This window comes from Zootoca vivipara, chromosome Z2 (genome assembly GCF_965207765.1).
Source record: "Zootoca vivipara chromosome Z2, rZooViv2.hap1.1, whole genome shotgun sequence".
Lineage (NCBI taxonomy): Eukaryota > Metazoa > Chordata > Lepidosauria > Squamata > Lacertidae > Zootoca > Zootoca vivipara.
This window is the reverse complement of record NC_142585.1, coordinates 2282605-2307790: the sequence shown is the minus strand read 5'-3', so window position 1 is coordinate 2307790 and position 25186 is coordinate 2282605. Positions and strand designations below refer to the sequence as shown.

Here is a 25186-nt window from a genome sequence, read left to right as displayed (position 1 = left end):
CAACAGAAAAAACTTCAACCCCTTCATACTATAGAAGCTTTGCAGTAGAACTTGTTACCCTTCATTTGGAAGCAAGTTATATTTGTTTACCATTAAACTAGAAGGTTCAGGGAATGATAGGTACATGCCTCTCATCCCTTATTGTGGTTAACCAATTTTCTGTGAAGTCTTAAATACGGAGCGGGTTGCCGGCACTGTCGGAGTGGCAGCGGCGGCAAAGCGTGAGCAAGCCGTGGAGCGAGGTTGTTTTAAAAACCCTCGCTCTGCAGTTTGCTCGCTCACCTGCTAGGCACACGCTTTGCTTTTTCCTGCTGGGGTGGAGGCAAGGGGTGGGCCAGGGAGGGGCGTCAGCAGCAGCCGCTGGTGCCCCTCTCTGGCCCGCCCCTCGCCTCTGCCCCAGCAGGAAAAAGCAAAGCGCGCGCCAAGCAAGTGAGCGAGCAGCCAGCCGCCGAGCAAGGGTTTTTACCGGGTGGCAGGGCTTGTCTTGGGAGTCGCGTGGGGGGGGGGCACGTGCTGAGTGTCACCACCCTCTAGGGTGGCACCCGGGGAGGACCGCCCCTACCTCCCCCTTGCTACGCCCCTGCCTCAGGTTAAGAACAGTTTCAGGTTAAGAACGAACCTCCAAAACAAATTAAGTTCTTAATCTGAGGTACCACTGTGTTGCTACTGGGGGGGCCTGAGAGTGGAAAGGATCGTGGCTTGAAAGAGGCTGCTTCTTTTGCTGAGTCTGGTTTGAGACAAGTGAATAGAAGATAGAATTTGGGGTGGTGTTTTCCTAAGCCAGCTGTATCTGTCTCATTAAACAAAACAGTTACCTACTTACATACATGTAATGCTTTCATGACATACGTGGGCTGTGTAGCATGAGAATAGATGCCTGCATTCCCGAGGAACTCCTGAGGGGTGCTAGTTCCGTACCCCTGCTACCCATTTGCTGTTCTCCTTTGCAACATGCACATGCTGTAAGCAAACTATCATTCTTTGTATGGTGGAGGTAGTCACACAGTTCACCTGAAGAACAAAAACATGAATATTTGTAGATAGGTTAATAATAGCCAGTATGTGTCATTACAGTATTTGGAAATGTTCGGGATAATTTATGCAAAATTTGTATGGTGTCTCTGTGTTAACTCTACCATTTTATCAAGAGGTTTAACATTCAGGGCAGAAAGGAATTAGTGTGTGGCTTCCTGAAATGCAGATTGATTACTGTTTTCATGTTTTAGGCCTTTCATTGTGTCTAAATGACCTTTACATCTTCACACCATTATAACCCTGTGTCTGGCACAGTATGGTTTATTTGATTCTGTGTCCCCCCCCCTGCAGTGTTTTTATTACAAACATGGGATTTGTAACTGTGAGGGCATAAGAAGAGACCTGCTGGATTAGACTATAGGCTGATTTAGCTCAGCATTCTGTCCCAAATAGACTTCACAGATGCTTTTTGGAGCTTCCAAACAAGGGGTGGAATACACCAGACCTTCTCCATTGGCTTTTATGCAGCAGCTGGAATTTGGTGTCATGCTGTGCCTGGACACCCAAGATCCATTTTGCCATCGTGGCTCATTATAAGACCAATTCATTTGTCTAATCCCTGTTTAAAGTGATCTGAGCCAGTGGTGATCTCCACAATGTACTTGACAGTGAAAATTCCATATATTCTGCCCTCTGAAGTACTTTTGTCTGTTCTGCATCTGTTGTATGGTCTGAAAATACTCCCTATCCAATTTTATTGAGTAACCAGGAACGTAGGGTTATAAGAGATATAGGGGTGGATATTTATTCAATTCATGCATACTTTTTTTATAACCCCCCCCCCCTCTTATGGTATGTTTCCTCAGCCACCTTAGTAAAGACCCCAATTGCTCCTAACCCTTTGATAATTTTGGTTTCTCTTTTCTGTAGAAATGCATTGACCAAAGTAGTACACAGTACTCCAAAATGGCCAATAGACTGATACAAAGGCATACAGATGTGGGCAGTTCTGACTGCAACTTTGTAATAATGCCTAGTAAGGAATTTTGCCTTTGCACCATCTTCTCATATGGAATTTATTATTTTGATCCACCACAGCCGCAGGATCTTGCCTAATAAGTCACTTGTGTGTTCAGATCCCATCAGCTTCCATATATGAAGTTTGGATCATTTCCCTCCGCACCTATCCAGTTATTTGATACCCCTTTGCAGTTTGTGTGCCCATTCAGCTAATATTGAGAAATTAAATTAAAGGTGCCTGAGAATTTTTGTTAGCTATATTTGACGTAGTTGTTTAGATGCCCTCTTTGGAAGAAAACCTGCATTCATGGGTATCTGGTTAACATCTTCCATAGCGAAGAGGGGCGGGCACACACAAGCTCACACACATGAAACTGCAGTTCTGCAGTTTCCCTATTCCACTTTAGGAACACACATACGCACACACATCTTGTGGTCTGACAGATATTTCTGACAGATATTTAAAGAAATGTGCTGACCAGGCCCCAAGTTGATCCACCAGTGGAGTGGCTTTAGCTGTCAGTGTATATAGAATTTTCAGACTAAAGTTCTTAATGATAAATTGTGAAGTGTTTTTACATGCAGTGGTACAGTACCTCGGTTTGCGACCACAATTGGTTCCGGGGAGCCGGTCGCCCCCTGAGTTGGTCACTCCCTGAGGCATGCTTCTGCACGCGAAGCGCCGATAGAGCACTTCTGTGCATGCGTGCGCTGCACAGATGTGCAGATGTAAACACTTCTGGGTCCGCAGTGGTCGGAAACCGAAGCGGTCGCAAACAGATGCGGTCGCAAACAGAGGTATGACTGTACGTTGCTCTTGTTAATGTGTAAATGATAGGAAACACACACACCCTCCACACACAATGCATTTAGTAATTTTTGTCTTGCAGGTAGTTGACAATTTATCATCATGGTTTACGATACACATGGTTTCAAATACACATGGTACAAATAAAGGTTGGGGAAGAACAGGGAGGATAGAAGAAAATAATCAAATGTGGCTACCCACTCCTGTGTCCTCCAGCATTATAAAAGTTTCCATCCTTAGTACATGGAGGAGTGTCTGCCACATGAACCTGCTAAAGTTCTTAGAGGATGATTGGAGGCCCTTCTACAGAGTTCTCTCACTTTCAGAGGTGAGATGGGTGGCAAATAAAAGAAAAGGGCCTTTCTAGTTATTGCTCCCTTTCCAGAGAAAGTATTTTTGGTATCAGCTATTCTCCAGGAAGCTTTAAACTCTCTATCCTCCTGCACTGATTTTATACTTTGCACTGCAACTGTTTTGTTTTCTTGACTATGACTAGCTTTGTTTTTAAGCACTGGCCTGGCAGCCATTAGTGACAACGGATCAAAGGCACCATCTTGTCCCATCTGTCCATGCATGGCAACTGAGTTCAAATGACGTACTGCTTGCCTCTGAGGTGTACTTAGTATGCATTAGAAATTTTGTATATTTTATTGTACAGCACTTGGTAACTGATATGAAGCAGTTTATAAATCTGCAAATAAAATAAATAATTGCATGCAGGCAACTGAGTCATAAAAAAACTTGTGTGCAGGCTAGAGGGCCCTGGGGTGGGGGTGGAAGGTAGAATACTCTGTCAATCCTCTTCCCACCCAGCATGGAGACCAAAACAAAATAGGCAGGTGGAACAGGACTTTCCATCCCTCCCCAGCCACCCTCTTGCAGGCAATGTGACATTGTTGAAAGCTAGTTGGGCTGATTTGCATGGCTAGTTATGACTATTTAAAATACAGTGTTGTTAAAAACAACACCATACCTAGCTATCCTGGGGAAAGTTACCCTATAAATCTTTGAGATTGTTAGTGAAAAGGTTTATCATACAGTGGTGCCTCGCAAGACGAAATTAATTCGTGCCGCGAGTCGCTTCGTCTAGCGATAATTCCGTCTTGCGAAGCGCAGGTTTCCGCGGCAAAACAACAACAACAAATAAACCTGCCAGAAAACTTTGTCTTGTGAAGCGCAGCCATTGAAAACTTCATCTTGTGAGTCACCAAAAACATCACAAGACGCTTTCGTCTAGCGAGTTTTTCATTGTGTGAGGCATTCGTCTTGCGAGGTACCACTGTATTTGATGGTAAAATACTAGACTTATTGCAAAAAGTTGCACTCCCAAGTTGTCTCCCTATATAGCCTCAGGCCAATGACTTTTCTGATTCTGTACAAGGCTGTGATTTTTCTGTGTGAATCATCTGTTCTCACTTCCGTGTTTCTGGCAGAATAGAATGATGTCTGTAGTCTAGACAAGGAAGGAAACACTGTGGCTTTAATAATTATTAATCAAGCTTTTGGGGTTATGTGACATTGCAGAACACAAAGGGATGGAAGTCAAAGAAGTTGTATTTCTTATTTATTTCACATGTAAAAGCCTCTCTTAGCTACTTTATTTTTCTAAATACTGGTCGAAGGGAGTTCCCTTCTATCCTTGGAATTTGAAATGAGCAGAAGAGGATTCCAATCTATACAGACTGTGGATGCTTGATTTTTCATCTATCTGTGCTTTAATTTCCAAAATAAAATTGCCTTACAATTCTAGTAAAGCTTTTGCCATCGTTCAAGAGCAGCACATTTCTTGCACATCTCTTAAGTGTAAACTAGAAGACTGAGCCCTGGAAATGTCTTTTCTCCTCCCTTTTTTAGATCTCTCCAAGAACAGATTTACTGAAATTCCTCCTGATGTGTGGCAGTTTTCACCACTTGAGACATTGAACCTCTATCACAACTGCATCAAATCAATCCCTGAAGCAATTAAAAATCTGCAAATGTTAACATATCTAAATATCAGGTAGGTAATATTTTCCTGTTTCCTAAATGTAATTGCTTGGCATCCAAGTTAGCCTGTTTAGCTCATGACTGTATCAGCGCCCTCCTGTGGGTGACAGTTGACTGAAGAACCACTTTCCAGTCAATAAGTCAAAAGGTAGAATAAGGAAGTTTAACTTTGTTCCTAGTATTCCTTTTTTCAGATTGTGATGTTTGAGAGGCAAAGGTAAAAGTTTAAATTTTCAGTTTGAGCTTCTAGGAATGCTAACACGATCCCTATGAATTCTTTATAAATTCTATTGAAAGCCTTATCTGAATCTAGTGACATTATTATAAACTCCTCTTCCTCTTTGTTTAAGTTTATCAAATCTGTTGTTAATCTGATATTATCTGTGGCTTGTCCTGTTTTTATAAAACCTGTTTGATTATTAGGTACCAAGTCTTGAATGACTTTTTGCAATTTTTCAGCCAGTATTGCATTCAGAATCTTTGCATAGACATTCATTAATGATATTGGTTTGTAATTTGCACATTCAGTGGGTCTTTGTTGGTTTTGGTATAATTATTATTAAAACTTCATTAAATATTGCAGCAGTTATGAGCTATTTCCTCATAAACTTCTAAAAGTCTGGGGATGAATAAAATTTTGAATATTTTATACCATTCTATAGGAAAACCATCTGGTCCAGATTATCTCCCTTTTCCCATTGTTTCTATTTCATTCTCAATATCTGATACCTTCAGGGGAGCTGATAGCATATCTTTTTGATACTCTTCAGTGGTTGGCAGTTTAATATCCTGAAAAAAGTTTTCCACCTCATCCTCTGGTACATTTTCTGGCCCTTCATATAGCTTTTTGTAGAATTAAAAAAATTCGTTATTTATATCTGTGGTTGAGGTCGCTGCATTGTTGTTGTTTTTTCTTATTAAAGGTATTATTTGGTTATTTTCTTCTGTTTTGGACAATTAGCTAGGATTTTTGTCTTTCTTTCTCCCTGTTCCCAGTATGTTTGTCTTAGACATAATAAGCTGAATTAATTTTTTAAAACTAGTATATTATTCAGTTTTAGTGTTTGCTGTTGTATTCTTTAATATGTAAACCTAGTTATTTGCATATCGCCCCCATAATGTTTTTAAAGAGGTTTTTAGGTTATTTTCTTTTAATCTTTGCATCTCGACCTTGTTGGCAGAGATATTATCGTCCCTCTGATATAAGCTTTGTAGCCTTCGCATTCCATCAGTCTTGATGTTAATGATTTGGAGTTATTTTTAAAATATATTTGTGTTTCTTGTATTATATATTGAATGAAGTTTTTATCACTTAGTGTTTATATATTAAGATACCATCTCCTCATATCTTCCTGGGTATTGGATAGATTATATTCCAATATTACTGCTGAGTGATCAGCTATAATGGGAATATCAATGTCACATTGGCTAGTAAAGGAGTGTAGTGATGCTGGTGTTAAAAATAAATAAAAATAAATAAAAATAAATAAATTCTGTGCTGGGTATTGTGAATTCCTACAAAATATGTATAGGATTTTTCCCTAGGATGGTGCAGTCTCCATGAATCCACTAAATTCCAATATATCATATAATTATTAATTGTCTCTCTAACCATCATTTTTCTTATTTATGGTGTTTCCATCACACACATACAGTGGTGCCTCGCTAGACGAATTTAATTCGTTCCACGGGTCTTTTCTTATAACGAAAAAATTCGTCTAGCGAGTCCCATAGGAATGCATTGAATTTTTTTCGAATTGTTTTTTGCCCATAGGAACGCATTAATTGAATTTCAATGCATTCCTATGGGAAACCGCGATTCGCTAGACAAAAATGCATCCGTCTAGCGAGGCAACCTCCGCTCGAAAAATCCTTTCGTTAAGCGGAAATTTCGTTAAGCAGGGCGTTCGTTAAGCGAGGCACCACTGTATATTAATGGAGGGGAAAACCCTTTGCAAAATCAAGTTGCACTTGGTAGTTGCATTTCCCACATCTATCCTGATTTGGGACTTCATTCGGAACAGAACTTCCTACTTTCCTATTTTCTTTTCAGTTCATTACATTATATTAATATTCACTTTCTATAAAGCCAGAGTTGGTCCCACTGAGTTGGTCAAAATATTAAAAGTTCAACAGTAAGGCAGAATGCTTCAGTCATTTGCTTTATTTCCTTAAAGGGAACTGGGGTTTGGGGTTTTGAAAGGGAGGAATACAGAGTCATATGAATAATTGTAACAGGTTTTGTCAAGGAAGTTCCTCCAACTGTGGAATATATATTTTAAAATAAGAATACAATCAAACCTTTGTTGTCGAACGTAATTTGTTCCGGAAGCCCGTTCGGCTTCTGAAAGGTTCGGAAGCATAGCTTCCGATTAGTTGTAGGAGCTTCCTGCATTCAAGCAGAAGCTGATTCGGAAGTTCGGCTTCCAAAAAACATTTGAAAACTGGAGCATTTACTTCTGGGTTTTTGGCGTTCAGGAGCCAAAATGTTCCAAAACACAGGCGTTCAGGAGCCAAGGATTGACCTTAGTAAAGTATAGCTATATAGGGCCATTTAAGAGACCCACTGCATCCAAGACCAGATCACAGGTAAATGAACCTGGGAAAGGAAATCTAAGTTGCCACTTTTAACAATGCTGTAAATCAGGCATGTCCAGAATCTGTTTTGGAGGCCTAATCCGGCCCACCGGTTGGTTTAATCCAGCCCCTGGGGTAAAATCCTGAAAAAAAACCTCAGCAACTTCAATCCTTTGGTCGGCCCTTCACTTCATCAAATCTGGCCATCTTTGAAAAAAGTTTGGACACCACTGCTGTAAACTATATTTGAAATGTCAGAATTAAAAGGACAATATCCACTGCAAATTGGCAGGTTCTTTTCTGCTTTGTGAAATGCATTCAAAATAGGAGATTACATATGCTGCCTAAGTGATATGGTAAATTTCTGGCCTGATCTGAGCAGTTAGAAAGCCATTCCTATTAGCAATCTCGAAATTAAAAGCTTTTTGTCATTTATCTTTATTATTATTATTAAAGGTTTTCTTGAACTTTTTGTCATTTAGTTAGTCCCCTTTAAAGTTTTGCTCTCTCCTCCAATAATAAGATGAACACACGTTTCTCCTCCTCCTCCTCCTCCACAATCTCTTTTTTATGAATCTGAGGTCTGTTGTGGCTTCCTATAATTTCCTCTCATGCACAAGGGCCTCTTAGCTTTTCCTCTTCTTATGCCAATTAAGCATTTTTGTAGGTCTCCTCTGCAGCCACTTCTATTTTTAAAGCTAAGTCCTAATAGTCGTAGAACAAGGTACAGTTGTACCTTGGTTTAAGTACACAATTGGTTCCGGAAGTCTGTACTTAACCTGAAGCGTACTTAACCTGAAGCGAACGTTCCCATTGAAAGTAATGAAAGTGGATTAATCCATTCCAGACGGGTCCGCGGAGTACTTAACTTGAAGCGTACTTAACCTGAATCATAGAATCATAGAGTTGGAAAAGACCACAAGGGCCATCCAGTCCAACCCCCTGCCAAGCAGGAAACACCATCAAAGTATTCCTGACAGATGGCTGTCAAACCTCTGCTTAAAGACCTCCAAAGAAGGAGACTCCACCACACTCCTTGGCAGCAAATTCCACTGCCGAACAGCTCTTACTGTCAGGAAGCTTCCTAATGTATAGGTGGAATCTTCTTTCTTGTAGCTTGAATCCATTGCTCCGTGTCCGCTTCTCTGGAGCAGCAGAAAACAACCTTTCACCCTCTTCTATATGACATCCTTTTATATATTTGAACATGGCTATCATATCACCCCTTAACCTTCTCTTCTTCAGGCTGAACATACCCAGCTCCCTAAGCCGTTCCTCATAAGGCATCGTTTCCAGGCCTTTGACCATTTTGGTTGCCCTCTTCTGGACACGTTCCAGCTTGTCAGTATCCTTCCTGAACTGTGGTGCCCAGAACTGGACACAGTATTCCAGGTGAGGTCTGACCAGAGCGGAATACAGTGGTACTACCAGTATTACTTCCCTTGATCTAGATGCTATACGCCTATTGATGCAGCCCAGAATTGCATAGGCTTTTTTAGCTGCTGCATCAAGCTGTTGACTCATGTCAAGTTTGTGGCCTACCAAGACTCCTAGATCCTTTTCACATGTACCGCTCTCAAGCCAGGTGTCACCCATCCTGTATTTGTGCCTTTCATCTTCCTTGTTAAAATTCATCTTGTTTGCTTTGGCCCAGTTGTCTAATCTGTTAAGGTCATTTTGAAGTGTGTTCCTGTCCTCTGGGGTATTAGCCACCCCTCCCAATTTGGTGTCATCTGCAAACTTGCTCAGGATGCCCTCAAGCCCATCATCCAAGTCATTGATAAAGATGTTGAATAAGACTGGGCCCAAGACAGAACCCTGTGGCACCCGACTAGTCACTTTTCTCCAGGATGAAGAGGAGCCATTGATGAGCACCCTTTGGGTTCGGTCAGTCAGCCAGTTACAAATCCACTGAATGGTAGCATTGTCTAGCCCGCATTTTACCAGCTTCTTTACAAGAATATCATGGGGCACCTTGTCAAAGGCCTTGCTGAAATCAAGATAGGCTACATCCACAGCATTCCCTTCATCTACCAGGCTTGTAATTCTGTCAAAAACTGAGATCAGATTAGTCTGACATGACTTATTTTTCAGAAACCCATTCTGACTTTTAGTGATCACAGCATTCCTTTCTAGGTGCTCACAGACCGTTTGCTTAATGATCTGCTCTAGAATCTTTCCTGGTATTGATGTCAGGCTGACTGGGCGGTAATTGTTTGGGTCCTCTCTTTCCCCCTTTTTGAAAATAGGGACAACATTTGCCCTCCTCCAGTCCTGTTCTCCAGGAATTCTCAAATATTACTGCCAGTGGTTCTGAAATCACCTCTGCCAGTTCTTTTAATACTCTTGGATGTCGTTCATCTGGCCCTGGAAACTTGAATACATCTAAACTAGCCAAGTATTCTTGTACTACCTCCTTACTTATTCTGAGCTGTGTTTCCCCTGCTGAATTATTTGCTCTATATTCTTCAGGTTGGGCATTGTTTTCTTTTTTGGAGAAGACTGAGGCAAAGAAGGCATTGAGGAGTTCTGCCCTTTCTCTGTCCCCTGTTCGCATTTCACCATATTCTCTGCTAAGTGACCCCACTGTTTCCTTGTTCTTCCTTTTGCTACGGACATACCCATAAAAGCCCTTTTTGTTGCTTTTAACCTCTCTAGCAAGCCTGAGTTCATTCTGTGCTTTAGCTTTTCTGACTTTGTCTCTACACGTGCTGGCTATTTGCTTGAATTCCTCTCTGGTGGTTTCCCCCCTTTTCCATTTTTGTACATATCCCTTTTAAATCTCAACTCAGTTAAAAGTTTTTTAGATAGCCACCCTGGCTTCTTTAGGCACCTTTTATGTTTCTGCCTCATTGGTATTGCCTGAAGTTGTGCTTTTAATATCTCCCTTTTAGCAAACTCCCAGCCATCATGAACCTTTTAGTATTTCTGTCCATGGGATTTCACCCAGCATTTCCCTAAGTTTTCTGAAGTCGGTTTTCTTAAAGTCTAGAATTTGAGTTTTAGTATGCCTCGGGTTAAGTACCGGTAGTACCTCGGGTTAAGAACTTTGCTTCAGGATGAGAAAAGAAATCACGCAACGGCAGCGGGAGGCCCCTTTAGCTAAAGTGGTATCTCAGGTTAAGAACGGACCTCCGGAACGAATTACGTTCTTAACCAGAGGTACCACTGTATATCAAACTGCTTTTCCAACATATGTTTCAATTAGATATATTGCCAGTGTGTTTCACTGGTTAGTCCATACTTTACTTGCAAAGTCTTATATTCCACAAATTTGTAGTTCTCATCAATTAATTGATACAGTATCAAAATGCCCCTTTTCATCCAATTTTGCCAAATTATTACTTGATTTCCAATTTGTAGTTTTGGGTTGGCTCATATTGTTATTTTCTCATGCTGATAAGGGTCATCCTTATTATTTTTATTTATGTTCATCCAAATTTTATAGGTGTTTTAATAGTCTCCTGATTAATGTGATATTTCTTAAAAGTTGGATCCGAGTTTGGTCCACCCCACAAGAAGTTCAATGAAACTATATTCGAGAGTAGCCCAACTGGGATACCTGCTTGCTCTTCAACAATTAGTCTTGCTCAGCAGGTAGGCCTGGTAATATAATTTCAGATTTGGGAGTCCAAAACCACCTTCGTTAGTTGGAACTTGCATTTCATGTAATGATAATTTTGGTGGCTTTGTACCTCACAAGCATGATCTAAATATTTGATTTATTTTTTGAAAATATAATTTGGGAATATATATTGGTAATCTTCTAATACAGTGGTACCTCGGATTAAGAATTTACTTTAATTCGTTCCGGAGGTCCTTTCTTAACCTGAAACTGTTCTTAACTTGAAGCACCACTTTAGCTATTGGGGCCTCCTGCTGCCGCCACAGCACAATTTCTGTTCTCATCCTGAAGCAAAGTTCTTAACCTGAGGTACTCTTTCTGGGTTAGCGGAGTTTGTAACCTGAAGTGTTTGTAGCCAACCTGAGGTACAAGATTTAATCTCTGCAACAAAAACAAAAAATCCTACACTTGCACTATATAAAACTTTACTTAACAGGAAGAAATACGATTTAGAATATGAAAGACAAAAATGGAGTAAAGAGCTAGGAGTACAGATAACAACTGATATATGGGAGAGAAGTATAAAATCAATAGAAAATGCTTCTATGGATTTAAGTCTTAGACTTATTCAACAGAAAATAGTATTTAGAGTCCACTGGACTCCAGTAAGATTATATCAGAAGAAAATAACAAGTGCAGATAATTGCTGGAGATGTGGGAGTAAAAATGTGAACTTATGTTCACACACATGAACATAATACATATGTTGATTAACTGCCTGGCGATCAAACCATTCTGGAGCGAGGTGAGGATATTATTAGGAAAAGTAATAAAAAGAAATTGTTATTTAGGGGAGCTGAATTTAATTCTAAATTATATTCCGGAAACTTGGAAGATCTCAAGGGGCCAAAAAAAGTGGTTGTATCGCGCTATATTAGAAGCAAAACAACTTGTTTTGATTAATTGGAGCAGTCGCAAAAAGATTCCACTGAGCATATGGATTGATAATATGGACAGATTAGCTACATACGAAAGAATTGCTTGTCGACGCAAAATAAGAATGGATAAATATGAAAATTTTGGAATGAACATCTAAGTGACAAGGCGGATAACAGTGGGAAATAGAGGGGGGGAGGAGAGTGGTGATAAACAAGGAGTAGGCATAGGGATATTACTGTATCTAAATTTATGTTGTCAATTTGTGTTATTATTGTTATGTTTTTGTTGTTGTTGTACGTGTCTTTAGTTTGGTGTTTGTACTGATTGGAAAAAGTGAATAATTAAAAAAAACACTTCACTATCAATGAGATTCTCATTAAAGTAACAATTTTGAGCAAGTATTCATGGTGGTTTTAAGTGGCTTGTAGATCTCTGCATCTGAATGGTGATAGCTGCCAGATATAACCATATATTTTCTCTAATCTCTTTAGTCGAAATCTTTTATCAACATTGCCAAAATACTTGTTTGATCTGCCACTTAAAGTTTTGGTTGTCAGCAATAATAAACTTGTGTCCATTCCCGAAGAAATTGGAAAATTGAGAGACATAATGGAATTGGTGAGTATCATGGTATAGTTTCTCTCTCTGTTGAATCTTTATAGTTAATTATTTGTTTGGCCCAATCCTCAATTAGTAGTAAACCCTACCACAGTGAGTGCAAAATTTAAATTAATCCATTCATACTTACATATCCCAGAGCAATCCTTTTGTTTGTAAAACAGTGCGATGAGTTTTCCTTCAACTTTTATTTTAAACAAATGGTGCTATATCTAGCTTGAGACAAAAAAATGAATTATATGTTTTGTGACTGAAATGCTAGCTGGATCCTGGAATTTATTGTATTGGCCTGAATATAAGCCACACCCGAATATAAGCTACACCTTTAAAATTCAAGGGAGAAAAAAAGGAAAATACCTGAATATAAGCCGCTCCCTTAAAATTCCACAGGCATTCACACCTGTTCTGTTTTACCACATGTCTGTTTCAGCAGTGATATCATAAAAGCCAATTTTTGTAAGGTCACAAATTTAAGCTGCAGTTTAACTTTTCATGGTCGGAATTTGGAAAGTGAGGCTTATATTGGAAGTGAGGCTTATATTCAGGCCAATATGGTACTTCTAGATTTAAGATTCTAGGATGGAATCAATAATGAAAATCTAACAGATTAATTTTCATGCAACTGCTCAAGTCCTTCTTTTAAAGATGCATTAGTAGATTTCATTTTATTTTCCATAAAAAGACCTTATTTAAGGAATAGAACTTTTTCATTTTATATCCCACTCATTTGATATTTCTCAAAAGATGGAAATCATCTGAACTGTGAAGCCCTTGCTATTTAATAATCTCAATAATCTACAATCTCCTTGTCATCAAGATTCAAAAGGAATCTTCTAGATAAAGATTTTTCCCCAGCCCTATATATAGGACTGTCCCCAGTCATCTTATCTTCACTCTTTCCCACAATGCCAGTGTAATGCCATGTAAGCAGAATTACATGGTATAGTTCTACCAGTTTTTATAATCTTAGCAATTTATCTGTGTTTATAATTGTAAATTATATTACTCTAACCTACCCTGGTAGGGGACGCGGGTGGCACTGTGGTCTAAACCACCAAGCCTAGGGCTTCCTTATCGGAAGGTCAGCAGTTCGAATCCCTGTGATGGGTTGAGCTCCCGTTGCTCGGTCCGAGCTTCTGCCAACCTAGCAGTTCGAAAGCATGCCCCAAAGTGCAGGTAGATAAATAGGTACTGCTCTAGCGGGAAGGTAAATGGCATTTCCGTGTGCTGCTCTGGTGTCAGTGTTCCTGTGCGCCACATGACCCAGTCATGCTGGCCACATGACCCAGAAAAATTGTCTACGGAGTGGACAAACGCCGGCTCCCTCGGCCTGTAAAGTGAGATGAGCGTCACAACCCCAGAGTTGTTCACAACTGGACTGTCAGGGGTCCCTTTACCTTTTCCTTTAGCCCTTGAGGTATTGCAATCCTGAGTTGCTTAAGGGCTTTAGGTAAAAATTAGCACTTTGAATGGGGCCCAAAACATAATTAGCAACCAGTGCTCTCAAACCAGGATTGGTGCAATAGGCTCTAACCATGTTGCCCCAGTGGGCAACGTGGCTGCCAAATTCTGTGCCAGCTGAAGTTTCCAAACTGTCTTTAGGGGCAGCCCTACATTATTTGCAGTAATATAACCTAGAGGTTACCAAAGCATAGACAACAGAAGTTGGGCTATCCCTGTACAGATAGGGGCACAGCTGGGCCACCAGCCAAAGCTGATGAAGGGAATCCATGCCACCAAGGACACCTGAGCCCCAAAAGACAGCAAAGGATCCAGGAGTACCCCCGAGCTACCCCATCCAGAGCAGGCAACCTCCCATCCATCCAATCTAGCAAAACATCTGCCAACAGTGCCCCAGTCTTATAAGATTGAGCTTGAGTGTGTTGACTCTCATCCAGTCCATTACCAAGGCAAGACAATGGTCCAGCACAGACAGTGCCACATCTGCAAGAATTTCTTTCAGATTTTTGTAGCTGCAGTTAGTCAGGGACAAACGTCTGCTCCCTCGGCCAGTAAAGTGAGATGAACACCGCAATCCCAGAGTCATTCTTGACTGGACTTAACTGTCAGGGGTCCTTTACCTTTTTTTTTAAACCTACCATGGTACTTTATGCTGAAGGGTGGCTAAGAATCTTAATTTTAAAAAATCTATTGAGTTATAAAATATGCCTTGCATAAAAGCAAAATTCCTCTGTCTTAGGACATGTCCCTTTTCCCTTTCTATTGCAAAATTAAAGAATGCTGTAACCAAAATGGAAGCACATGCATTCCCATAAAACATACTCATTTGCTTTAGCCGCCACCTTCAATGTATGCTTTTGAAATTTCAGTCACTATTTGACATTCTGACTCATTTTTTCTTAATGTAGGATATTAGCTGTAATGAGATCCAAGTCCTTCCCCAGCAAATTGGAAAGCTGCAGTCACTACGAGAATTAAATTTAAGAAGAAATAATATTCATATACTACCTGATGGTAAGCTTCTATTCCCTTCCATCCTCTTTGTTAATTCATTTAAACAATATCAATCTTTTGATCTATGAGCTTCTGATTTTTTCCCCTTTCCCACCAATAGAATTAGGAGACCTTCCCTTGGTCAAGCTGGACTTCTCATGTAATAAAATCACAGAAATACCTGTGTGTTTCAGGAAGCTACATCGCTTGCAAGTCATAATTTTGGACAATAATCCAATGCAGATACCACCAGCACAGGTTCAATTAAAACCTTCTTTTCTCATTTTCAAAGTAGAAACAATTCTTTATGTGAGGTACTTATTCACCTAGCTGCTCATGGAGTAAGATGCTTCTTGACCAAAATCCATTTGTGGAAGCACTTTTTCTTCTTGATCACTTTTCAATGTTGGTTTTAATATGCCTGGAGGAAAGTGGCTGGAAGTGGGGCATGCCTTTGTAATAATCAACTGGTCATATTCTGAGATGTGTTTCACTCTTCTCAAATAAGATGCAGGGAAAATAACATTGAAAACCAGTCCACTGTTGTTGCACTTTAATGTTTTCACCATGCGCTTTAGCCAACAAAAACTTAATAAGTTGGGAAAAGGTGAGCAGCTATACCTGCCACTGAAGTTGATGTATGTGTTTAGTCCTGTTTAATCTGCCCATTTATCTGTACAGATGGGAATATGCTGTGCTGTGTTATGCATACTGTGAGTGATCGCCAAAGAGAGAAAGAGACTCTAGGGGGGGGGGATTGGAGGTAATCAATAAAAATGGTGCTAAGGTTTCTGTAAATGCTCCCATCTGACTAAATGAATGGTTTCCCCATCTGCTTCTCAACAGATATGTTTAAAGGGCAAAGTACACATATTTAAATTCCTCAGCATTCAGGCATGCCTCAGAATAGATAAAAAGCCGGATTCCTTGGATCTTCCATCCCTGGGTAAAAGAATTCCTTCCCAGCCGCTCACAGACAGGTAAACTTGCATTCCTTTTTTCAGAATGTGTAAAATGAGAATTTATCAACCTTGAAGGAGCTCTGCTCTGAGTTTGCTTTTTTGCAATAATTTTAGTACGTTATTGTAGCCTTTAGGATGTCATCTTTCCCAAAACTATTTTTGTGCAGATTCTTTCCCATTTCAGTAGGGTGTGTTCTCACAGTGACTTTGTTCCAGTGACTTTGTTCTCTGAGTAATCTAAGCATTATAGCAATTAACTGTTGAATAAAATTGTCCCCACTTGTGCAGAATCTTCCATAAAGAATGCCATATATTTAAAGGTATTTTCAATTCATCCCTCATGATCAAAAACAAAAGTTCCAATATGCTCCTCAAAGCTGCACCAAAGGAGGGGCAGGGAGCAAGGAGTTACTTAAGAAAAGTGTTGCATTTCCTGTGGCTATACAGGTCTATATATAATGTGAAAGTTGCTTTCTTCTACTTGTGCTAGAAATCGAGCAGTTTTACTGAAAGGGAAGTCTGCCACCTACTGTCAAACAATTACATTATTTTCCCGGAATGGAAAATCCTTCTCAGTTAATGTCAGAAGTACAACATAGTTTTTCAAGTCTAAACTCACATAACTTTCAGGACATATTTCCATAAGTTCACTTATGGATAAGTTCACTTATCATTGGCTATAAATTAATAATAATTTTTATTATTTTGCTTCTATTCATTTTTTCTCCTGTATTTGCGGATTCCAAATGATCCGGTCTTGTTCCCAGAGCACTACTGACACATTACAGGATATTTTTCTCTTTGTTATTTTCTGAACACTACTTGTGTTCAGTGTCCTTTTTTTCCTACCAATGAGTCAGTGCATTGATTAAATATTGGCACAAATGTGAAACATTTGTCCTACAAACTAATAAGCACATCTGCGTAATTACCATTGGCACCTAAAATTGCCTCTAGACAACTAGAACTTTCTCCAGACTTGCATCTGGTTTACTGGGGCAGCATATATAGAGGTCCTAGTGAGCATTGCATGTGATAGCCCAGCCTTTTCTAACCTGATGCCCTCCAGATATTTTGGACGACAACTCCCATCAGGCCCAGTCAGCATGGGAGTATCAAAACATCTGGGGCGTACTGGTTGTTTCATAGGCAGTTCACACTTCACAAGCAGAGACCTCATCCTTGCCAGTTGTGAATGTTTTGAAAATAACTAACAAATGTATACATAATCATTCTCCATAAATAGGGTGAGCTGTTGAAGGATGAGCAGTTTTCCTCTGTTGTGTTGCATTCCATTCAACATATATTCTGGTTTCTTTTTCTTTTCTTTTTGTATGTTGACTTTGTAAACTTAAGCTTGGAATTGCCACAGGAACCGTTTGCCCCAGTGTTTAGTCTTTCCCCTAACTCTGCATATGTGTACTAGTTCAGATCGCAGTACAAAAAGGACCTTTATGTGATTGCAGAAACACATTATGGTACCTTTTCCTGCTAAGCTCAATCCCTTCTCCACCTTTTATAATAAAAAAAAAATTCAATAATCCTAGGAAGATGACTTCTGCACATGAACTATTTATATAGTACCATCCATGTATATGGAGGTTTATGAAGAAGAGATATAGAAGATTCTTCTTCCAAAGGGATTCTAAAAGGGATGGGAATGTAGGGAATAAGTGATGCATGTATTTGGTTACAGTAAGATAAGGAGTAGGGACACAGGTGGCGCTGTGGTCTAAACCACAGAGCTTAGGGCTTTCTGATCAGAAGGTTGGCTGTTCGAATCCCCGCGACGGGGTGAGCTCCCGTTGCTCGGTCCCTGCTCCTGCCAACCTAGCAGTTTGAAAGCACATCAAAGTGCAAGTAGATAAATAGGTACCGCTCTGGCAGGAAGGTAAACGGCGTTTCCATGTGCTGCTCTGGTTCGCCAGAAGCGGCTTAGTCATGCTGGCCACATGACCCAAAAGCTGTCTGCGGACAAATGCCGGTTCCCTCAGCCTATAGAGCGAGATGAGTGAGCAACCCCAGAATTGTCCGTGACTGGACCTAATGGTCAGGGGTACCTTTACCTTTACTTTAAGATAAGGAGTAGGTGGGGTAATGAGTATTTTCTGGGGTCAGTGATTTGGTATGGAAAACTCTGGGATAAAAGCACAGGACTTGTAACCACAAATAACAGGGAGAAGTGGCCACCCACCCTGCCTTGACACAGCTCTAGTGTTGACTTGAGACATTTTGCAGGATTATCAGACAATATAGTCAGTCCCTTTTGACTTTTTATGATCTGTGATTGCCAATTGCATCTCAGTGGGCCACACCTTTTTAATACCAAGAACCTCTAAATAATCCATCTTCAAAAGAGCACCTTGCTCTACAAGAAGTGGCTGTTCATCACTCAGAGAATCAGAACCTGCGTCTTAGTATTTGTCACAATTAAGGTACTTGTTCTTTTATTACAGTATGGAAGATTTTTATCCAAATAAAAACCACGGCCCAGACTCTGGCATTGGCAGCGATAATGGGGATAAAAGGTTATCCACAACAGAAGTAAGCCTGTCCTTTCTAAACTATTCAAAGGAAAGAGGTAGCAGGGGCAGTGGGTTTCTCTAATATCTCTTCTGACTGCTTTCCATTGTCTCAGATTTCTTACCGTGTTTCCCCTATTTTAAGACACCGTCTTATATTTATTTTACTCTTCATTATAAGCCTATGGCTTATTTTCGGGGGGATGTCTTATTTTTTTTAAAAAAAAATTATGTACTGTATGGTTCCTGCCTCCTCCTGCCGCGTCTGGTGTTGCTGCTGCTGGGTCCCACTGGCTCCCGAATACGCTTGCAATTGGCACCAGCAAGCAAAATCCCCAACGAAAGCAACTAGTCAGGGACAAAGAAGCCTTCTGCCCCAGCCAAATGATTCCCCGCCCACGGCAAAGGAAGCCAAGTGCCACCACAGGCCGGCAGCACCCTGCGAAGGCAGGAGAAGCCGGCCAGACCGCTGGTTTTTTTTTTAAAAGAAAAAATGGCTGGAGCGTGTCCCAATGGCAGTGCTCCTCCTCACCTGATGGCAGTGCTCCTCACGCACCGCAAAAAGGCGACAAAAAGCTGCCAAACAGCTGGAGGAAGAGAAAAGGCGGCCAGAGCGTGTCCCAATGTCAGCGCTCCACATGTGCTGCAAAAATGGGCAGCAGAAAGCTGCCAAACAGCTTGGGGGGGGGGGTAGAAAGGCAGCCAGAGTGCAGCCTGATGGCAGCGGTCCTCACACGCCACAAAAAGGCCGCAGAAAGCCGCCAGACAGCTGGAGGGGGCTAAGAAGCGGTGAGGCGGCGGCCAGAGCTTTAAACAGAGACGTCCTAGGTGTGAGCTGGACAGGCAGCCTCTCTCACGGCCACCAGAAAGTGACAAAAACACGCAAAGCTGGGGTAAGGGGGGAATAGAAGTGAAAATAAATTAATTAAGAGGAGTGGGGAAGGGAATAAAGGGCAAGGGGGGGGTGGAAGGGCTTTCCAAAGGGAAAATAAGAGAAATGGGGAGGGGGAATGAAGAGCAATGGAAGGACCGGGCAATAAGAGTGAAGCAATTATAAATTTGAACACAGAATGCAAGGAGGCTTGGCACTGCTGGGCGCTTTGTCAGCGTTTCAGCAGCAGCCGGTTCCGGGTGCCGAGCCGCAGCAGCAGGAGGAGGAGGCTTACCGGGTCAGCGCCCAGCATGGAGCGGCCCGAGCCTCTGGGACCCAGCAGTGCTCTGAATCCTCCTCCTCCTGCTGCGGCTCGGCGCCTGGACAAAGCACCCAGCAGCGCCACGTGGAGTGCCCCAAGCCACGGCAGGAGGAGGGGGATTCAAAGCGCTACAGAGCACTGCTGGGTCCCAGAGGCTCGGGGCGCTCCACGCAGCACTGTGTAGTGCTTCAGCAGCAGCAGCCAGTTCCAGGTGCCAAGCCACGGCAGGAGGAGGAGGAGGAGGCGGCGGCTGCCGCTTGCTAGGTCGGTTAGTAGCGCTGCGCGGAGCGCCCCAAGTCTCCGGGACCCAGCAGTGCTTTGTAGCACTTTGAATCCGCCTCCTCCTGCTGCAGCTTGGGGTGCTCCACGCCGCGCTGCTGGGCGCTTTGTCAGTGCTTCAGCAGCAGGGTCCTGCTGTTGGGTCCCGCTGGCTGGGGCGCTCGGCGGTCTTGTTCCGCGCTGCAGCCACCGCCGCCAGTTCCGGGCACCAACCCGGCAGCCCTCCTCCTCCTCCTGCCACGGCCAGCATACTGGCTTCCGCTGGCTCGGGGTATGGCTTATTTTATTACTATGTCTTAAAATAGGGGAAACACGGTAGTTTGGCTAAATCTCCATTCCATATGATTTCAATAAACTGCGGTTTAAAAATGACTGTAAAGTACAATAAGATAGCTTGCCTGTTTTGTTATATACTTTATCCTTAATAGCAGTGTTTTGAAGCATTTCCCATGCCAGCACTGCACCCTATAGTCACCTTTGACTGGACTTAACCGTCCAGAGGTCCTTTACATTACCATCCAGTAAACAATCCCTCAACATTAAATCCGTATCTTACCAGCTTGATGGTGGTAAAATGAACCCTGAAGGATTCCCCTCTCTCTTTTTTTGTTTTGAGCAAACAGAACTTGAACTTGTGTACTTTTGACATTCATTGAGCTGGGATAGCTCTCTGTTGGTAGAGCTTGAGATTCATGGTCAAAAGATGCTTTGCAGGGGTTTTGACTAGATGACCCTCATGGTCCCTTCCAACTCTACAATTCTATGATTCTACGTCATTTTAAGTAGCTCATTTAAAACTGTGTTGGATACCTCATTAAATGGAAAATATGTCTTCTCCTGTCTCAGTGAGTGGCCTCTGCTGCTGGTGGTGGGAAGCTGATTTTCTGATGCAAAGTTTTATCAGAACAACAAGTGGAATATGCAAGTTTTTAATATTTAATGCTGTATTGTTTTTAACACTCGAATGGGAGCCGCCCGGAGTGGCTGGGGAAACTCAGCCAGATGGGCGGCGTATAAATAATATATTATTATTATTATTATTATTAGTAGTAGTAGTATTATGCTCTTAACTGCTCTTTTCAGCCATCCGATGATGACACAATCAGCCTTCACTCTCAGGTATCAGAATCGACAAGGGAGCAGACACTCAGAAATGACAATCAGTTACTAGGAAATAAACCTGAACTGCATAAAGGTAAGTTCTCGGGAATGTCTTCTTTGTACTCACAGTTCTTCTGCTTTGGATGTAACACTGCATCACTGAGTACAGGCCTCAAAGAACATTGCACACATGCACTTCCCCTACAGTCTGTGCACACTGTAACAGCAGAGTCCACTACGCAGCAAAATTAGTCAGAGAGAGACTGTGGTAGCATATTTACAAGCAGATTTATTAAGCATAAATCAGGACAAAGAGAAACATGTCTGATCTCCTTCGTGCCCAAAGCAAAAGCAAAAGCAAAAGCTATACACAAACCGAAGTTCCAGCATGCAGTGCTGGTGTGTCTGACAGACATGTGACATGCACCAGTCCCATGTCTGCCCTTAAGGTGGAATTGAAATCTCAACACTCTTCCTCTACCTCAGCCGTGAGGAGACAATTGATAGCATACTGATTTACACTAACTGGAAATCCTCGTCAGTTTAAATTATGGTGGTTTGAAAGAAGCCTGGATAATCAGCTGTGGTTTAACCCTGGCTTGTTTCAATAAATTGTTGTTTAAGCCAAGGGTGAGGGATTAATCCTCCATCTGCTAGCCACTTTTCCTTATGAGCAATCTTCAGGTAGCAGTGGTGGCACTTGCCAGTGGTGGGAATGGTCAGAGGCAAAATGTGTCGGGCAATAGATATGTACTGTAGGGTACTTTCTAGCCACATTTAAAAGCTAGAGGTTTCTACATGCCTTCACCTTCCATCCAGGCAAGCAAGGGGCATTCTCCGAGTTCAAGGACCCATGAAAGCCAAAAAGAAAGCATTTGAGGATGTTGTAGAGCAGTGTTGAGGGCCAGATAAAAAGCCCCGGGAGGGCCGCATTTGACCACCTCTGGCCTGAAGTTCCCCAACAGTGTTTTACACTAACAGTTTCCTTTGTGAAACTGTTTAAAAATAAGCAGGTGCTTTCAATCTCTTTGCAGTGGCTCTCTTTGACGTTGCAAGAGATTGTCCTTGAGGATTAGTCCTTTGTTATGAGAACCACAAGTTTGACAGCCATGGGAGGACACGTGAAAGAATGGAATATTTCCTTCCTGAAGCCTTATGCATTTTTGATGAAATAAATAAGGCCACCACACTCCCACAAAAAAAGAGAAATAATTTTCGCCTATGTTGGTATTGTCTTTTTTTTGAAGGGGAGAATAAAAATGAAAATCAAAAGCTTTGGTAAATTGCCTTCTTATTGCTGCACACCTACCAATCTCCCGGAGATGGAAAACATTATCCAAAATTAACAGCTCCTCATGGTTAATTAATATATGGAAAATTGCATTACATTAAAACCGGTACACCCATTTTTTGAAAAGAAAAGATAACCACTTTTGTCTCAGTTTGGAGTGATTTTATTGAATATATATAAAAAAGAAAATTTACACCTGTCTCTTCCACAAGTCCCTCAAGAAATCTGGGATAAGTAACATCTAATTGGTTGAAAAAAAAATCATTCATGTAATATAGGGCCTTTTATTTTTTGTACTCCTTGTGGCTCTGATGGTTTCAGTTACGTTTCTGTATTTTGTAAGTCATGTGCACCACACTTCCTCTCTTCCTTATAATGGTACTTCCCACTTACTTCTCTCTCTTTTATAATAAATACAGTGGTATCTCTACTTACGAGTAACTCTACTTACGAATGGAGCTCTGTCTGCCATCTTGGGTGCGGTTTAGATAGGATTTTTTCTACTTACGAATTTTTAGATAGGGTTGCTTCGACTTACGAATTTTTTCTCCTAATGCTTTCCACGGGATTCGACTTACAATTTTTTTTGACTTACGAATGTGCGTTCAGAACGCATTAAATTCGTAAGTAGAGGTACCACTGTATGTAGATAATCTGCTTTATCATATATTCCTGTGAATGTAATATGCCATGCCAGCCTTGATTTGGTTTAGTTTTTATATGTTTGTCTCAGGGAGTTCTGTTTTGTTATTTGGGATATACATCTATCTGTATAAAATAAATCTCCCTTTCCCCCCCTCCTACCTGCTTTGTCATCATCCCTGATGACCAGACCCAGAAGTGTGTGATTACCTTGACCCCAGCTCAGAGGATGTGGCTTCCTGTGATCAAGGAGATGTACAAACTGGGCCATCGATCTCGTATATTAAGGTAGCACCTTAAAGAATAACTTGGATATTAGCAACCAGCTTGACATATTGTGAAGTTCAGTAACGTGACCCCTTTCTGTCCTCTCCTCTCCCTCCCACCCCTGTGTGCATGTTAGGAAGGAGCAAAGCAGACTGAGAAGTCTCAGAAAACAGAAGAAAATGAAAACTGGGGAGATGAGAAGAGGTGTGTTCCCTGGCAGTACTAACCAGGCATTCTAACTAGTATTGATTATGATAATTTATTGCCTGCCCTTCATCTTAAGGTCCCAGAGCAGATTACAACAATAAAAACCCAACTTCAGTATTAAAACACAATACCGCACAATATTAAAACCAGATTAAAACAATTTAAAATTATACAAATCAGGTGGGTACTAAAAATATCTAGAATGGGAAATATGAGTAGCTGTTGGAGGAGGGAATCTTAGGTCTTTTCCTGCTGTTTCTCCGGCATTCTGTTTTAAAACAAAAATGTTTGTGGCATATTTTAGGGTTCAGAAGGATCAAGTATTGGCAGAGGAAGATGATGAACTGAAGGAAGTGACTGACCTAAGGAAAATAGCTGCCCAGCTGCTTCAACAAGAACAGAAGAACAGGTATTTAGCCTTTGGATCACAACAGTAGGTGAACTGTCCCCTGGCTGCATTTTGTGTTAAAGGCTTGTGGGGTTTTAAAATTTGGCAAATGACACAGAAGCTTAACCAAGAAATCAATCAAACTCTGGTCCTGCTTCTTAGACACATCTGGTTGCCCACTGAGAACAGGATGGACTCAAAGGGCACTTGGCCTAATCCAGCAGCCAGACTCTTCTAATATTCAGATATTTGAGATTTAGTGTTGATAAACATGAACAAACTTTATTGCTTCTCTACAGCTAACATTTGAGTGCAATTTGTCCACTTTAAAACTGGTAAGTGCAAAACTGGGAATGATTGAAATGAACTGAGTTAAGCAATCTGACTCAGCGTAAACTAAGATTACTCAAAATTCTCTGATTCTTACCTTGTCAAAAAACAAAAACAATAAAAGAGTAACACAAAGCTCAACCATTAAGCATTTTGTCTTTTAAACCCTGTTAAAGCTCTATCTCCTTACTACTTTCTGCTCACTATACTAATGACGTTCCTGTCCTCTCCTGTCAACCTTTACTCCTTCCTTCTTCCATCTTTGGGTTTTTATGTACATGAAATATGAATTCAGACGGAGACCATTAAGCTATAGAACTTCATTCAGTGAAAAGCTCTTCCAGAGGACAAGGGTCGCAGGACGCACATCAAGGTATTTTGTTTTTATGGCACATGAATTTTAGCTGGCAACACAAGGGACAAACAGGCTATTCCTGCATTGCAGGGGCTTGGACTAGATGACCCCTAGGGTCCCTTCAAATTCTATGATTCTATGCAAACATTTTTTGGTGTGCTGCTAAAGATGCGAAGACTTAAAGGAGTTAGAAACCTTACCTCAAACTGGGGAGCTATAGCATAGGGCAGGATACAGATCAGAGCCAGGGTGAGCTCTAAAAGTACCAGCTCCGTCAATAGAATTGCTTGATTATCTTCATTTGCTTGTTTTTTTAAAAATAATAATGATTGTGCTGCCCTTTATCAGAATCAATTTCAGAGCAGTTCATATGCAACAGTTTAAAAATAGAGGCAAAAATTGTATTATTCCATTATGACTCACTTAAAAACAAAACCCAAAGCATATTGGAATTTTAATACTGTAATACAAATACTTTTTGAGGATGGAAGTGATGAGACTTTACACAAGGGAGCGATTTTTAAAGTTGTTGTTCTTTTCTTCTTGGGGCAACTTATATTTTTGATTATGGGTAGTGCGCCTGCAAGTCTTCCCAATGGTTAGAAGTCTGACTGTGGAAATGCTTGAGCCTGTGTCCAATATTCAGGCATACTCTGTACATCTGACTCAGAAATAGATGGGGGTGCTCTGGGTCTCACTAGAGACCT

General features: G+C 41.2%; 1 protein-coding gene across 4 annotated transcripts in view; it reads left to right on the top strand.

Annotated features, from left to right (window-relative positions):
- Nucleotides 1-25186, top strand: part of LRCH2 (leucine rich repeats and calponin homology domain containing 2) — a 59084-nt gene that overhangs the window by 13610 nt on the left and 20288 nt on the right. For 3 of the 4 annotated variants that reach the window (XM_088664414.1, XM_088664413.1, XM_088664415.1), the window contains exons 2-11: nt 4658-4802; nt 12362-12488; nt 14858-14963; nt 15064-15200; nt 15789-15922; nt 18361-18448; nt 20982-21093; nt 23123-23220; nt 23336-23403; nt 23711-23815. In XM_088664414.1, coding sequence (XP_088520540.1) covers nt 4658-4802; nt 12362-12488; nt 14858-14963; nt 15064-15200; nt 15789-15922; nt 18361-18448; nt 20982-21093; nt 23123-23220; nt 23336-23403; nt 23711-23815 — 1120 coding nt within the window. Of the gene's footprint in view, nt 1-4657; nt 4803-12361; nt 12489-14857; nt 14964-15063; nt 15201-15788; nt 15923-18360; nt 18449-20981; nt 21094-23122; nt 23221-23335; nt 23404-23710; nt 23816-24419; nt 24498-25186 lie in introns of all 4 variants that reach the window. The other variant, XM_088664416.1, reaches the window with a different exon arrangement.